At 39.4% G+C, this 15,233-nt stretch overlaps 1 protein-coding gene across 1 annotated transcript in view; it reads right to left on the reverse strand.

Moving 5' to 3' along the window:
• Nucleotides 1-114: 114 nt before the first annotated feature.
• LOC136042718 (major facilitator superfamily domain-containing protein 8-like) overlaps nucleotides 115-15,233 on the reverse strand; it is a 54,327-nt gene continuing 39,208 nt past the window's right edge. Inside the window, exon 7 of the mRNA XM_065727679.1 lies at nucleotides 115-361. Coding sequence (XP_065583751.1) covers nucleotides 149-361 — 213 coding nt within the window. The 3' untranslated portion in view covers nucleotides 115-148. The remainder of the gene's footprint in view (nucleotides 362-15,233) is intronic.

Raw genomic sequence — 15,233 nt, forward strand, 5'->3', positions numbered from 1 at the left:
AACGGAAAAGGTTTCATTTTATTGGTTAAAAACTAATTTTAGTTTTTAATATTAATATCTAATTATACGATGTCAGTTCTTCAAAACAGCTACCTAACTACTTTCAAATATAAGGACAAGAAAAAATGTTCGTTATATTTTTAAAAAGTTACGCTTTTACATTTTTTCCATCATCTATATAACTCTTTGGTTGCAGTTTTTTATACAAGATGAGCAATATCGCTAAGTTGATGACCATCAGCCCTGTCAATACTCCAAAGGTCCACTGAGATCCTCCGTATGTGTAAAGGTAAGAGACAAGAATTGGGCCCAAAACACGAGAAAAGGCTCCACTGGCCGATAAAAATCCCATCCATACATGCTGAAAGAGAATAAAAGATTCTTGAAACTTATAAAGCAAGATGTGATATACTGAAAAAGAATAAAACAGTCACAAAAATTATAAAGCAAAATGTGATACGTGCTGAAAAAGAATAAAATATTCATAAAAATTATAAAGCAAGATGTGATGCCTGTTGAAAAAGATTTATTAAGTAAGATGTGATGCATGCTGGAAAGGAATAAAACATTCATAAAATTGTAAAGCAAGATGTGATATTTGTTGAAAAAAAATAGAACATTCATAAGAATTATTAAGTAAGATCTGATACATGCTGAAAAAAAATCATTCATAAAATTATAAAGCAAGATGTGATAGTTGTTGAAAAGAATAAAAAATTCATAAGAATTATTAAGACGTGATATATACTGAAAAAGAATACAACATTCATAAAAGTTATTAAGCAAGATATGCCACGATAGAATAAATCTTATGAATAATTTTTTTTTAAGAAATTTTCTTTTCTCATTTTTTCCTTCTATGATTTTATTCGCACCTTCGTTCAGTGCCTTATTCTGCGTTTATTCTTGTTGGATTTGTTTTAAAATAAATAAATAATTGAAAAAGCCTCGACAGTTATCACTGACAATTCATGCACTGTGGTTCTCCGCCGCTGTGCAAAGTGAATTTGCTATAGCCACACCCCTAGGATACAGTATTTTTTTTTTACTGAGAACAAGCTCGATTGAATAGGATTTCAGATTTGCATTTGATGACAGCGGGCCCTAGTAATAACTGGGTTTGTTACAGAACGGGGCCCTTGCGATTAAGTTTCACTCGATGATGTTTTAGTATATTAGATAGGCAAAGCGGCATTATCGTCATTAGTAATGGCAGTGACAAAAGAGTATTATACACGGAATTGAAGTGTCACAAGGCTAGAAAATCTTCAGCAGACTAGCCTCATTTTTTGAGGCTAAGCTTGGAATATCAAACGCTAACCAAGTACATACGAGTGCCATTTATCGTATTTCAAAGAAATCTAGTCGACCAGAACCAGAGAGTATTCTGAGCCTCCTTCTGAGAAAGAAGGAGAAAGTTCTGATTCTGAGTATGATAACCAAATTTCATGCTGGAATTGTGTCGTCACCAATACTGGTGTGTCGTCACCAATGTAGATGCACCTATTTTGAAGGTAAGATTCAAACCATTATAGGGCTATCCCTCTCACTCCAATATGTTGCAGCTTACCCAGTAAGATTGTATGACCCATACTGTCAAATACTTACTTGATATCTGCAAATTGTGTGCAGATATCAAGACTATCTGCACAGATCTATATTCGACATACGCCAACAGTGAGGTCAGATTTTCCGCCTGACATCGTCTGTGCTAAGGCTTACAATACCCTACCGTTTGATCTGAGAGGTAGGAGCTCCCTTGGTTCTTTCAAAAAGAGAATAAAAAATTATCTTGTTTTTTAATTAGTTTAGTTTGAATAATGATTCTAAATAGAAAAGTGATTTTAGCCAATATTGAGTTTTTTTGTGTGGGGGTTGGATTGGTTTCCTCCTAGATGAAGAGGTGGGGACTTGTAAAAGATAAAAAAGATAAAAAAACAGCAGGGGCACAAAAACTAGAATAAAGACGGCATAGTCCGTTTCGGTAATACCGACCACGATTTGGTGAAATTTTCGCGTATCCAACCCGCATACTTTTCAGCACGTTGGACGTAATAGCGGAGCAAGTAGACGAAAGTGACGTGGAAAAAGAGAGACCCAACCATTTAATACTTGCTGAACGTGGTATAGTTGAAGAACCCAAGCAAAGAGGTGATGCTGGTGGAGGACTCCCAAAACACAAAAACTCACATTTGGAGGCATTAACTGAAAGGCCTACTGTGGATAGTGCGGCTGAAAGCCGGTAGAAGTTGGTAATTAGACTGTTTTTTGTCCGGCTAAGAAGCAGAACATCATCAGCATATGCAACGTGACTAATGCCTAAATTATCATTGTAAAAAATTGACGGTTGAAGACGTTGGAGACACGAAGCTAAAACACATTTAAAAATGCTCGGGGATAACACGGCACCTTGCCTAACGCCTTTTTTAACAGGAATATACTCCCCTGCCGTACCATTCCACTTCACCCTAACTGAAGAATTAGCATACCAATACTTAAGCACGGAAACAATAAAAAGGTTAACACCCGAGGCTGCTAGAGAAAACAAAGCATTTGAATGAATTACATTATCAAAAGCACTAGATATGTCAACAGTCAAACGATACAGGGGACTTTTTTGAGCAACAGCTTGTTTCATTAGCCGACCCACAATATGGTGAGCTTGAAAACAGCCCATACCTTTTCTAAAACCAAGCTGGAAGGGTGTAAAATTGCACTTGGAGTTAATGGCCGGTAGCAGTACATATTCAAATAGCTTACTAACAAAACAAGACACAGTGATAGGACGATAATTAGAGCAAGCACTGGGGTCCTTACCCCTCTTGACTATGGGAGATATACAACCGGACAAAAAACTATCTGGCACAACGGACTGTGCCAAACACATCTGAAACAATAATTGCAAATGCTTCAGCAGTTCAGGACAATCATAAGCAAAAAACTTGAAGCAAAGACCATCACTATCGAGAGACTCAGACTTATTCACTTGCATAAGAGCTCGGAGTATAGCACCAGATTTCACCGACAACACTTGAGATTGGTTGATACGAATTGGGAGGATTGAGTTTACAAGCCTTGTAAAATGATTTTGGAGATTAATATTAAACGACAGCAAAATATTTTTATAATGAGAAACGAAGTCACATAGCCGAAGAGACGAATTAATTGGAGGTGAACACTTAACACTGTTTATAACACGATCCCAGGATTTCTTGTCACAAGCACCATCCCAGGCATTCAGTCTCGCTCTACGCAGGGAATATTTGTACTCTCGTTTGGTTTTCTGTTTTATTTGATGTACTGAACCAGAAGAAGGACGATTACAGGCTATCCACATACGGAGCCAGAACTTAGCTTTTTGTTTAGCTATCTTCACTTTAGGATCAACTTTCCAAAAGGTATTGCGAGTAACCGTTCGCACGCACTCGGAGGGTACAGCTGTTTTAGCGGCAGAATTTAGACAGAACACTATTTGCTGATAATACGAGTTGATATCTATCCGCGTTGAAGTTGTAGATACAGATGTTTGCAATAAGTGGAAAGGCACTTTAACAGATGATAATAACTGGGACAATGTCAATACATAAAGTGGAACATTGGTATTTTCCCAATTTAACTTTGAGAACCACTTGGGAGAGTTACGTTGTACAGAGGTCGTCATGGAGCAAGATAGTTTGCACGTGATTGGTAAATGATCGTCGTTGATTTTAGAGTCTTCCACATGAACTATTGATGAAAGTAGAGTTGAATCTGACACAACTACATGATCAAGGTTGGAAGTAAGACCACCACGATTGTAAATATAAGTAAATAGAAGATCTTTATCAGCAAGATGGAATCCTCCAGGTGGTGAATCGAGAAAGATTTCAGATCGGTCGGAATTAGATAATAAGTCAGTGTTCATGTCACCGGCGAGAACCCATTTGGTATTTTGTTTTGAAAGGTCGCTAAGTAGTGTTCGTAGGCGATTACATGCTTGTGAAAAACTAGACAATGACTGCACAGTCTTTTTATTACAGAGGAAATAAATGTTTATAAATGCAGTATCACCACATTTTATCGCTAATATGTTAGCGTCGCTTTGCAATAATATCGGCTGAGTCTTGTGTCTGAAATAGATGGCCAGACCTCCTGATGGTCTTCCATGGTTTTTTTGGGCGGCTCTCAAGAAGGTATAATGGGTCCGAGAACGCTTTAGGCTATCAACATTCACTTTAGAGAGAAGGTGCTCCTGTAGAAACACAATATCATTTTCCAGTAGCTCACTTATCAGTAGATCCTTGTCTTTTGTACCATTAATATTAAGGGAAACAAAGCTAAACGGAGTTTGAGCATTCATTTATTAGCGTTGTTGAGAGCCGATCGGAGAACTTTGCATTTCAGGCTAAAACTTACGTGTTCCATAGTGCAATTTGCACATTTTGGTGAGGCTTGGCAAGGGTTTTCCTTGGAATTCACATGAGGGCCAGAACATCTGGAACACTTGGGATGTGCTGGTGAGCTGGGACAAGCTCCAATCAGGTGATCAGTACTTTGAGAGCGAAAGCATCGACGCGGAATGGATTGAAAGGGCTTAGCGCGAAAAATTTCATATCCAATACGGATTCCCGACTCCAGAACCACATTCAGAGCGGTTTTGTCGACGAACTCGAGGCGAAAAGTACGAGAGTCGCCGATTTGACTAGCACTAATAAGTCCTTCCACTGAGGCCTCCAAATCAGCTCTTGAATAATTATGGGGTATATCCCGGACCACAGCTAAAGGCTTTTTATCAATCACTCTGGCTCCAACGTTAGGGATGGAGCTAGTAACAGCTTCAGCAAGCGAGTCGGCTGAGCGCTTATCGCGTACCATCACAACCCAGCTTTTGCTATGTGGCTTAGATTTTAGACTTATGATTCCGTCGTGACCATCCAACGTTTTGAGCTTCTTCATGCAAAGGATAGGGTCGCTGAGCTCCGGGGGTGGGTTTCTTACAACGACAGCGTAGGACGGTTTTTTCGTATTTTGAGTAGGGGCTACAAGCTTAGACTGTCCCTCTGTAACCTTGGACGCAATATCACGCAGCTGTTCAAGGCAAGAATTCACCGTGGCACTGAGGGTACTGAAGGCACCGACAGGGATCATTGGCACTTCGCTGGGACATTTGATAACAAAGTCAGGAAGCCTTATGTTCTGGGAATCGCACTTTACAAGCGAAGAAATAATGTCCGAAGCACAGTTTAATGCAGCATTGGCTCCTACGCGCTTCGATGGGACTTCATTCGTAAAAAGATTAAAAAAAGCAATTTACGGGTCTCACCAAGAGAAGAAGACTCGAAGAAATCGGCCAAGTACTCTTTTATCTTATCGGGCGAAACTCCTTTAGCAAGATTTTTCTGTACAAAGCACAGGATAGGATTGTAGAAAAGTTCATTTTCGCACCAATTGCCAATTCCCATTTTCTCTAGATTGAAGGTTCACTTGCGAGAGAAGTAAGGGAAGCGTTGGAGGCTGCCTACCTTGTCCCCGCAATTTAAGGGACAAGCCCGGCGGGTACCACGGCTCTTGCAAACAGCTCTCCCCCACCCTTCTGCTTACTTTTCTCCTCTCACCTTAATCGTAACGCAATCGTCTATAATATCGGAAATTATAATTATTTTCGCAACTGCTTAATCCTGACCTATATCATATATAGATCATGAAAAAATCGATAAGAGAAATCACTGTTCCCAAGGGAATTTTCACTCAAGTCTGAAAATAATCCGCTTATTTATAATTCTTTGGACACTGAATTAATTATTATGAAAATATTGGCTATATGTCAGGTAGAGACGATAATCCTGTACCAAATATTAGTGATAGGTTCAATCCAAATATAGGTCCAAACAAGCACAAAATGAGCAGGGGACCACACCGCAATCAACATTTATATGGAACAGAAGAATGATATGCTCAAGCAAGAGGTCAGTGCCATGCCTCAGGTTATCCGGCCAAATACTATTGGGACAAGATACGTTTCCGCGTTTTAATTTGCAAACTGTTTTAGCTACAGCTGATATAGATATTACAAAAGTATTTCGCATTTTTATTAAGGTTTTCAGTTTTTCGTTAAAGCATTTATCCCGTTAAATATCCCGTTACAGCTTGGGTTCTTTGGAACCAAACACAGTAGAGCAATACCTTAACCACTCCTCTTCCAGAATTTCAGATGAGCACGTTTTTCCACTCAACTGGGATCTCTAGAAGAACTTCCACATCTCTGTTGGGTTTTTGGGGCTTACTCTGAAACCTTATCAGCTTCTTCGCTTTTCAGTCTGCCGTTAGATTTAGGCAGTTCTTCTTTGTGCTCCAAAATAGTTGGAGGATCACTACATATCTGGGCTTATCGGATTCTTTCCATATTATTGTACCCCGATTTAGCAGGTTTTTTTTTATTGCTTGACCAGGGGACACTTGTCCCAACCTGGCTTTGAGAACCAGAATGGACCTTACAACAGGGGACGGCTAACTTTTCCAAGGTTTTCATGGCGTGGCAAATTTACTCACAAAAGATGTTTAAAGCGACCAAATTTCGGACACCCTGAACTAGTAGCTAGTAGGGCACTTTAACCTTTCTCAGGATTTTGCTACAAGTGTGTTGATTCGGCACCGTATCAATTTTTTCTCACTCAGTTTTGATAAGGTTTTTGGTTGCGCGGTTGGCAGTATATTGAAAATGGACACTGATAGGACCTAAATATAGACCTAAATAGTCGGTAGAGGTATGGCTGGAATCTATGCTTATAATTTTATGAGTGGAAAGTTTGTCATCACATGGTCAATGTTACTCGTAGAGCGACTATTGTGTATATATTTAAACTGCTGATCTTTGTCACAAAAGGATATCCAGTCCGGGAGTGCTGATAGAAGGATGTCTTTTAGTTTCCCAGGTAAGCACGGCTTGCACTGAAAGTCTCCACAATTCATATGGCGTCTGTTACCATTTCTAAACAACAGTCTGCTTAAACGGATACACACTTTGGCTGAGCGTTTCTCAGAATGATCGTTATTCAGGTCTGTTGAAAGATATACATTGATGAAGAAAAAGCTAGTTGGTCCAACAAATTCCACAGAAGAGTAGAAGTCGCACCACTCGTACAGCTTACAGAGGATATTTACAGTTGTCGACTATAAAACCAATGCTACCGCTAGGTCTTCCACGCGTAAATTGTTGTTTGGCTTCATGTATAAAAATTGATTTGCGTGGAAAGACTGGAACAGAGCAAAATTGTCCTTAATATGTAGGTGTTCTTGCATTCAGATTATATTCAAATTGTAACAAATTCCATTACGGTAGCCTATTTTCACAGCGTTTTGTCCGTATATATTTCGGAAAAAGACCTTTAAATTGTTCATTTTTGTGTTTGTCCTTTTTGTTCATGGCTTTTTTTATGACTGGGCAGATCAGGCTATAGCTTTGGTGATTGTGGTTCCCGTTGGAACAGAGGGCGCACATGACACTGTTTGATCGACATGGTATTTCCATTGTCGATTTATGGGGCCTGCACAACGGGGGCAGCAGGGTTGACTGCTGCTGTCTCGAGCCAGATGTTCAAAAGACTTGCACCTAAAGCACTTTTTTGGGATTTCCTTGAATGTCGTTGCTTTGAGGTGAGTGTATTCAACATAAATACCTTGCCGGATAGCCTTGTCACGTTATGATGCATCTGCAAAAACAAGTCGAACTATTTGTGAAGTGCCATATCTTTTAGCTTCTGTGACATGGATGTTACCTGCTATTGTCTCTTCTCGGGTAGTACCTGGCGGGACGAATTTTGCAACAGCCATGAACTTTTCTCTCTGCTATTTCACTTTAATGTCAGGCATCTTAGATAACGACTAGCTTAGGGCTTGGGCAGCAGAGTCCGTTTTGATATCAGCCACAAGGCCAGACTTCGTCTGCTGAATCTTATGCACACACTCAGGGGTTATAAACTCCTCGATAAACTGTTTCTGATTTGAACAAGACTCAGTCTTTTCTGGGGCTAGACCACTAATGAAGACCTGATGACCGGTTTTACAGGTGCTGGGAGTAGGGGGCCATTCGCAAGTCTAGGGTAGAGCAGCTTTGCATTGTTCAATTATTATTTCTAGCTTTTCGACACACTCATCTACGCGGACGGTCATGGATGTGTTCACATTCTATGCGATACGGGGAATCTAAGAGATTTTCCATATCATGAACCTGATTTTAAACTCGCTTTTATTGAGTAGAGTGTTCATCAAATCACACATATCGCTGAACAGTACATAACGGCCAATTTGAGACTTTTTTTCTTTCGACAGATTTTCATTACATGTATTCACAATATTATTCAGCTCATCATGGGCTTCACGAATTTCTTCATGAGTAAAGAACTTAACGCCAGTGTTGATTACTGAATCATTCGTAATATACTGGTGCCTCAAGCATGTTTTCACGAAGTTAGTACCGGTGAATATATGTACCGATAAATTGCCATCGTCAACAAATCACGCAAGTAAATCCAATATCACCAAAGAACAAGGGAAGTGTAAGGACCCCCTCACCTATTCCTCGCAATTCGCAGGTAACTGAATACCGGTGGGCACTGTACGGCATTTACGGGGGGTTTCTTCCCCTCTTCTGCTTATAACCAATAAAATCAGAAGCACCTTAATAATATGGTAACGAAGATGGTGCTATATGAAATTGGAAAAATAGGTGGCTTGCTAAGCTATATGAGAAAAAAGATAACAATGATGAAAATACCCAGAGAGAAAGACCTATACTAGGAATTGCAGAAGGTCTCTCAGATACTACTTAGCTTAAAATCTACCTTTAGAGTTAGTAAATCAGTATGGAAATAACCTCAAAGTAATGTAAAAGCTTTACCCCATTAAGGGCGAAGAACCAAACTAAGCCAAAATAACTCTGGATGTAATATAGATGACTTACGGTAACGGTGCCATTTTCAAGAGTCAAAATTGATTTGAGAGCAACCAACCTCCCCCCCTTCCACTCTCATCATTTCTCTAGAGACTTCCAATCTAAATTTTGAGATGGCAAATTTGTTCATTGTAGTCTAAGGGTCCGGAAATTATTTCTTTGAAGAATACACTCCCGCTCGCATAGCTCTCAGGGCAAGGGTTGTAATTTATGCCCCTTTGGAAGGTTCTTATAGAAAGTGTGGTCGTGTATACTTCAGAGGGGACTCATTGGTTTGGAAATCTGAATTTGTCCTTTTTGAAGTGTCCTTTTTAAGAATCAAAGTGATCTGAGCGTAGCAATCCCCCTCCCCGTAAAAAGAACTTTGTGTTTTCCCTAAATACATCGAATAAAGCATTTTGAGACGGTCATTTCTTTGATTTTATTCAATGCTCCAAAGATTATATAACAAGAGTTATGAGCTTGATAAAAACCACCAGACCATGAGGGCGGGGGTTCTAAGTTAAGCCGCGGGTTACTTAAGGCTTTTCTTATTGAAGTGATAATTGTTTAACTTTAGAAGAGGCACATTCGATGAAAATTGGAAGTTCTAGTTCCTTTTAAATTCATGGCCTTCCAGATTCCATCACTTAAAAGAGAATCAAAAGCTGTAATACAATCTATGAATAGGGACACTGTCTGTTTCTGGTGCTTTGCCCTGTGTTCAAGGTCTGTCTTCAGGCAAATTATGGGCCTTGATTCCACGTTGTGCTAGATACAAAAATAATTATTTGTGGATGAGAGAGATCCCAAGATATTGCTGCATTTTGTCTTTAGTCCTTTTTTGAAGATCAAAGGGATGACAGAGTCTCCCCAATTATGTGGAACCATCTCTTCTTCCTATACACAACAGGTTAGTTTATGTAGCCTATCGAAAAGTGCTGTCCCTCCATACTTTTAAGGTTCAGCCGAAATAAACATCAGGACCAGGGGCTTCATTGTTTTTCAGACAATGGATGGCTTGTCAGACTCCATGCAACGTGTAGGGAGTCACGTTCACTTCTTTGCAAATACTGCTGGGTTAGTTTGGCTCCTGCAGGTCATCAGGGCTGCAACATTGATTATAGGGACGCTGATCATGATCTATTGCTGCGGTTAGCTACTGCTGGTTAAGTAGTTTGTGAAAGTGCTCCTTTCAGCGGTTTGTTATTTCAGAATTATTTGAAAGTAACTTGCCGTTTTCATCTTCGATGAACGTACTAGTTTCACTCTACCAATCTCTTGAACGCTATGTGGTTCTATGGCTGGGCTTGTGTTTGAACAAGGTATCGGCAATGACCAAATCATTTGTCATGGCAAGATGAAGAAGTCTTGATCCCCTGCTACATCTAGCTCTAAGACTTAAGCAGACTCAGCACTGGATCCTTTCCCCCCGATTCTGGCGTTAAAGTCGCCTCCAATAAAGATGAGATCTCGTTTCGTAACCTTCTTAAGTGTACATGTTGGAAGCTGGTCAAAAAGATCTGCTTCACTCTCCGGTACATCTCTGGTTAGAGCATAAACCACAACAAATGATATGTTGAATAGTTTACCTTTGAATTGCACCCTTGCTGCTCTGTGTGAGAAAGGTTCCCACTCTGGAAGTCACCTCGATGCGAGGGAGCTTATTATGACACCCACTCCACCATACGCAGATCCATCCAGGGATCCGGAACTGAAACGAAGAAAGAAAATCTTTGAGCCTTCCACAAAGCCGATGATTCGAGTTTCTATAGCGCACGTGATGTCTATGTTGTAGTACAATAATTTTCAATCGATAAACGACTGGTTGCCAGGTATTTCAAAGAACCCTATACTGAGGGGTTGTCTATGTTTCTGAAGAAGTATCTCAACTTGCCAATTTTTCAGAAAAGGCACTGGTGAAACCTTCAACGCATTACTTGCCAGGGATGCTGTAGCATGGGCTTGCCAACTTTTTGGAGAAGGTGCCACTGAGACCTTCAACGCATCGCTTGCCAGGAATACCGTAGCATGGGTTGGACTCTTTACATTGAATGTGTTTCGTGGAAACACATTTAACCATGCAGGTCTCCACTCTCTGAAGGCACCCTCTGCGGTTTGGCCTAGCAAGAATTGGGATAGGTAATTCCGGCCGCTTCTGCCTGACTACCACGATGAGGAGACCATGGTCAGATTTCTCCTATGCTTAACTAGGAACAGAAACCTAGGCTATACTGATGGGGGGGCGCACCTTCTGAACCATCAGGACCATCCAGTCTTTTTAAAGCCAGCCTAGTTAACATGAGCTTTAACCAGGAGTTGTAGCCATTACAATAAATGACCGAGGTCAAATTCAAAACGAGCAGAAAATAACATGAGTCGGGCTCAAAACCCCTATGCCGTCCCAAGGCCAGAACATAATTTGCACTTAACTGAAAAAAATTGTAAGGTTTTCACTTTTATAAGTCTAATAAATCAAACATTATTAGTGTTTTAATCAATAAATATCAGTATGTGTACATTGTGCTGACAATGCACATTCATTTGTATTTCTTTCAGTAAAGTGCAAATTATGTTCTGACCTTGGGAAGCCATAGAGGTTTTGAGCCCTAACTTCAAACTCTTATCTACACAACAGCCGAATTTTGACCTAGGGGAAAGATCACGGATGCCTGTTTATTTGTGTTTTTTCCAGAGATAATCGTATCAAACCAGCGATACTAGAATATGGAAAGAGGGCTTATTTGGACACTAATTAAAAGCTAAAGAAGGGGCACCATTTGGGGAGGGGGGCAGGGGTGGGCATTTGCCCACCCCAGATTTTCCAGGGGGCCCAAGCTGCCACCAAAAAGGGTCCTTTGCCGGCCATAATAATAGCACTATTTGCTATTAACCATTGTAAACTTTGAAAGCAGGCTAAATACATAATCTAATTCTGAAGTTCTGTCAAATTCCCGTTTCCTAAATGATTATATTAATATTATAAATTCTGAATATTTGGAGTAATTCCTCTAAGTTGATAGACTAAAATAGGTCAGTTCCTGGCCTATCATGATGGAAATGTTCCTTGTTATCTTCCAATCGCACTACATAGAAGCAATTACGCGAGCAACAAAATCGCTGTCTCAGCAACTCCATGCCGTCACCGTCGACTTGGTTATTTCTCGATTGCGCACCCTGATTCAGACCACAAGAAGCAAACTCACCGACCTAAGTTCAGATGCTTCATTTAATCGCTTTTCAAGAAGGCTAAAGAGTTTGCAACAGAACTCGAAATTGAAGTACCTTCTGTGAATGGACCCGCGACTAGACCCTCCTCTGTTGGTCAGAAAGGACGACCTTGAAGAATTCAAAAGATCACCAAGCATCGGAAACAATTTGTGACAACTTTGACGCTAGGAAAGAATTTCATCAAATCTAGAAATTGGACTACTACTCTGGCGGATGAAATGAAGCAAGAATACTTCAAAACCTTTGACTGTATACTAGCCGAATTTGACAGAAGGTTCACAGATAATTTGCCAGTGCTGAGTACGCTCAAAGCCTTGGATCCAAGCTCAACCAAGTTTATGGACACAGAGCTGCTCAAGATTTTCTCTTCTCTTTACGGCGAGCTGGATATCGACAGCATTCTTCTCGAATCTCAAGCTGGCATTGCCAAGTGTCTCTTGCTCAATGAGGAGAAAAAGCCGGAAAACTTCCTAAACATTGTCGACCATCCTCAGGGATTACCAGTGGCTTAATCAGAAGTAATTAAAGTACTTGGTATTGCTGCCACACTTCCCGAGACAACAGCGAGCAATGAGCGTTTGTTTTCTAGCCTAGAAAGAGTGAAAAACTACCTGTGGTCTACAACAGGAGATGAGCATCTTAGTCAACTCCTTTTGATATTTGCAGAGAAGGATTTAGTAAAAATTTGGGCTACAGCCAGCTTGTTGACGATTTTGCAAAGATGAAAGCTCAGTGGTTCCCCTTGTTACCTTGAATGTTGTTATATTTTTTTTCTTGTTATGTTTTTCCTTTTTGTAAATACATTTGATTGAATTAATTATGCAGATCTGTAGATAAAATAGACTCCAATGAAATAATAAGGAAATACAAATGCATACATACACGCATATACGCATATAAAAATAAATAAAATAATTTCTAAGAAGCCAATGAATTTTTAATAATTTTTTTGAACAAACCGAATGAGTGGCACCTTCGAGCTGATTCGGGCACCTTATTCCATACAATATAACTCGCAATTAAAGGATTAAAGTCTGACCTTACACAAGGAGTAAAACATGCACACGAAAGAATATACAGTGGCTCGAGATCAAGTAATGGGATAACTCTTGAACGGTTAGTTTCCTTAATGAGGTTTTCTAGCTTTATTATAAACCTTAGAAAGTAGTTTTAACAGTGAAGGAAAGGTTGACATCCATACTATTGGACAGTAGGAAACGTAAGATCGGATCAAGGAGTGAAAAAGGATTTCCAAAATTCATCCAGGGAAAATATGTTTGAGTTTCCTTAAAATATCGAGACTCCTGCATATCTTCATTTTAATCAAATCAATGTGACGCTTGAAAGACAAGTTTTCATCAACAAGAATGCCCAAAAAACGAACATATCGATCTTTAGATCTGTGAATTATCCCATTTGGCTGATAAGTTTCTGATAAGTTGGGATAAATCTGAGAAACATGCGAAAATATCAAAAAATTGGACTTTGAATAATTTAGGGTAAGAAAATTAGCATCAAGCCATGAAATTACTCTCTCAAACAAGTATTCCAAGTTTAATCGAAGCTCGGATTCACAGTTCCCCGAAGTGCCGAGTGTGCTATCATCAGCAAAACAAACAAGGACATCAGAAGATGGCGAACTATAGCTGGCACTATGGGCAAGGGAAGGTTTAGGATGACAGAGTCTACAGCAATGAATAGGTTTCTGCTTTTTTACTGCGTAAAAAAGATCATTTATATAAATAAAAAATAACACTGGCCCTAAAACTGATCCCTGAGGGACGCCAAAATTCACTTGTGATTGACAGAAATTAAATTGTGGATTAACAGAAATTAATATTATTCAAATAAGATTGAAACCAAGAAAATACATTACCCCTAATGCCAAAATGAGACATCTTCGATAGAAGAATTTCATGGGTTAAGGAATCGAATGCCTTGCGAATATCCAGGAATATAGCAGCCAGAATTAATCCCGAATCCAATTCAGAATGTATAAAATTCAAAAGGGTCATACAGGCATGCTCAGTGGAGTGCTTCATTCGGAAACCAAATTGAAAATCATGAAGAAACTCTTTAGATTTTAGAAATTTAAGCAGACGAGAAAGCATAGCCTTTTCGAAGATTTTACTAAATACTGATAAAATTAAAATTAGTCGATAATTTGCTGGATCATTCCTTGGTCCACCTTTATACAGAACAATAACTCGAGCACGCTTGAGAGGATCCGGAAAAACCCCATATTTAAATGAAAGATTAACAAGTTTGGTAAGAGGCACAACTATTGAAGGAAGAATAGATTTAACTACCTTAGTAGGAATAGAATCTGGCCCAGCTGAAGATGAGTCTTTCAAGCCATTAACAATTTTAGTAATTTCAATTTCTGTTACTGGCTCAGGAAACATGGACTTAACACAAGACGGCCCGAGGTAAGATCTAAAGTCCGACTTAGACCGAGATAAAGTAGCTGTGGAAGCGATATTATTACCAATACTAGCGAAAAATGAAGTAAATGCTTCTTGGACATTAAGCTCACCCTCTACAGTCTCATCACCAGTGACCAGACTCATAGGTAAAGAGCTATATTGAGAACCAGGTTTAAGCACAGGATTTATTACCTTCCAAGTTTTACGAATATCCTTATTACACGCAGCAAAATTATTTAGATAATAGAGAGATTTGGCTTTCCTACACAAGGAATTATATATATTCCGGTAAATCTTGAATTGACAAAGACGAATAGCACTCGTTGAAAGCGTAGCGCATTTATAATACCTCAAGAGATTATTTTTCCTTCTCCAGCTTTTGAGAAGTCCGGATGTCATCCATGGGTTTAGAGGAATAATCCTTTTAGACCTGCGATTAGAAGGTGGTACTTCACAGATGCAAAGAATAGCCTCTTTTATGGTTCCATAAAACGACTCAAATAAACAAGAAAAATCCTTGTCATTATCAAATAAGCTCCACGAATTTTTCGCTAATTTAGAACCAAGAAGAGATAACTCATTCTCACCAAACCTAATAGAATAGGAATCAATCACTTGAGTCCGGTTATTCCTTCCCCGATTAAAACTGAACCGAGAATATATGGGAA

Source organism: Artemia franciscana, unplaced genomic scaffold (genome assembly GCF_032884065.1).
Source record: "Artemia franciscana unplaced genomic scaffold, ASM3288406v1 Scaffold_1852, whole genome shotgun sequence".
Taxonomy (NCBI): Eukaryota; Metazoa; Arthropoda; class Branchiopoda; order Anostraca; family Artemiidae; genus Artemia; species Artemia franciscana.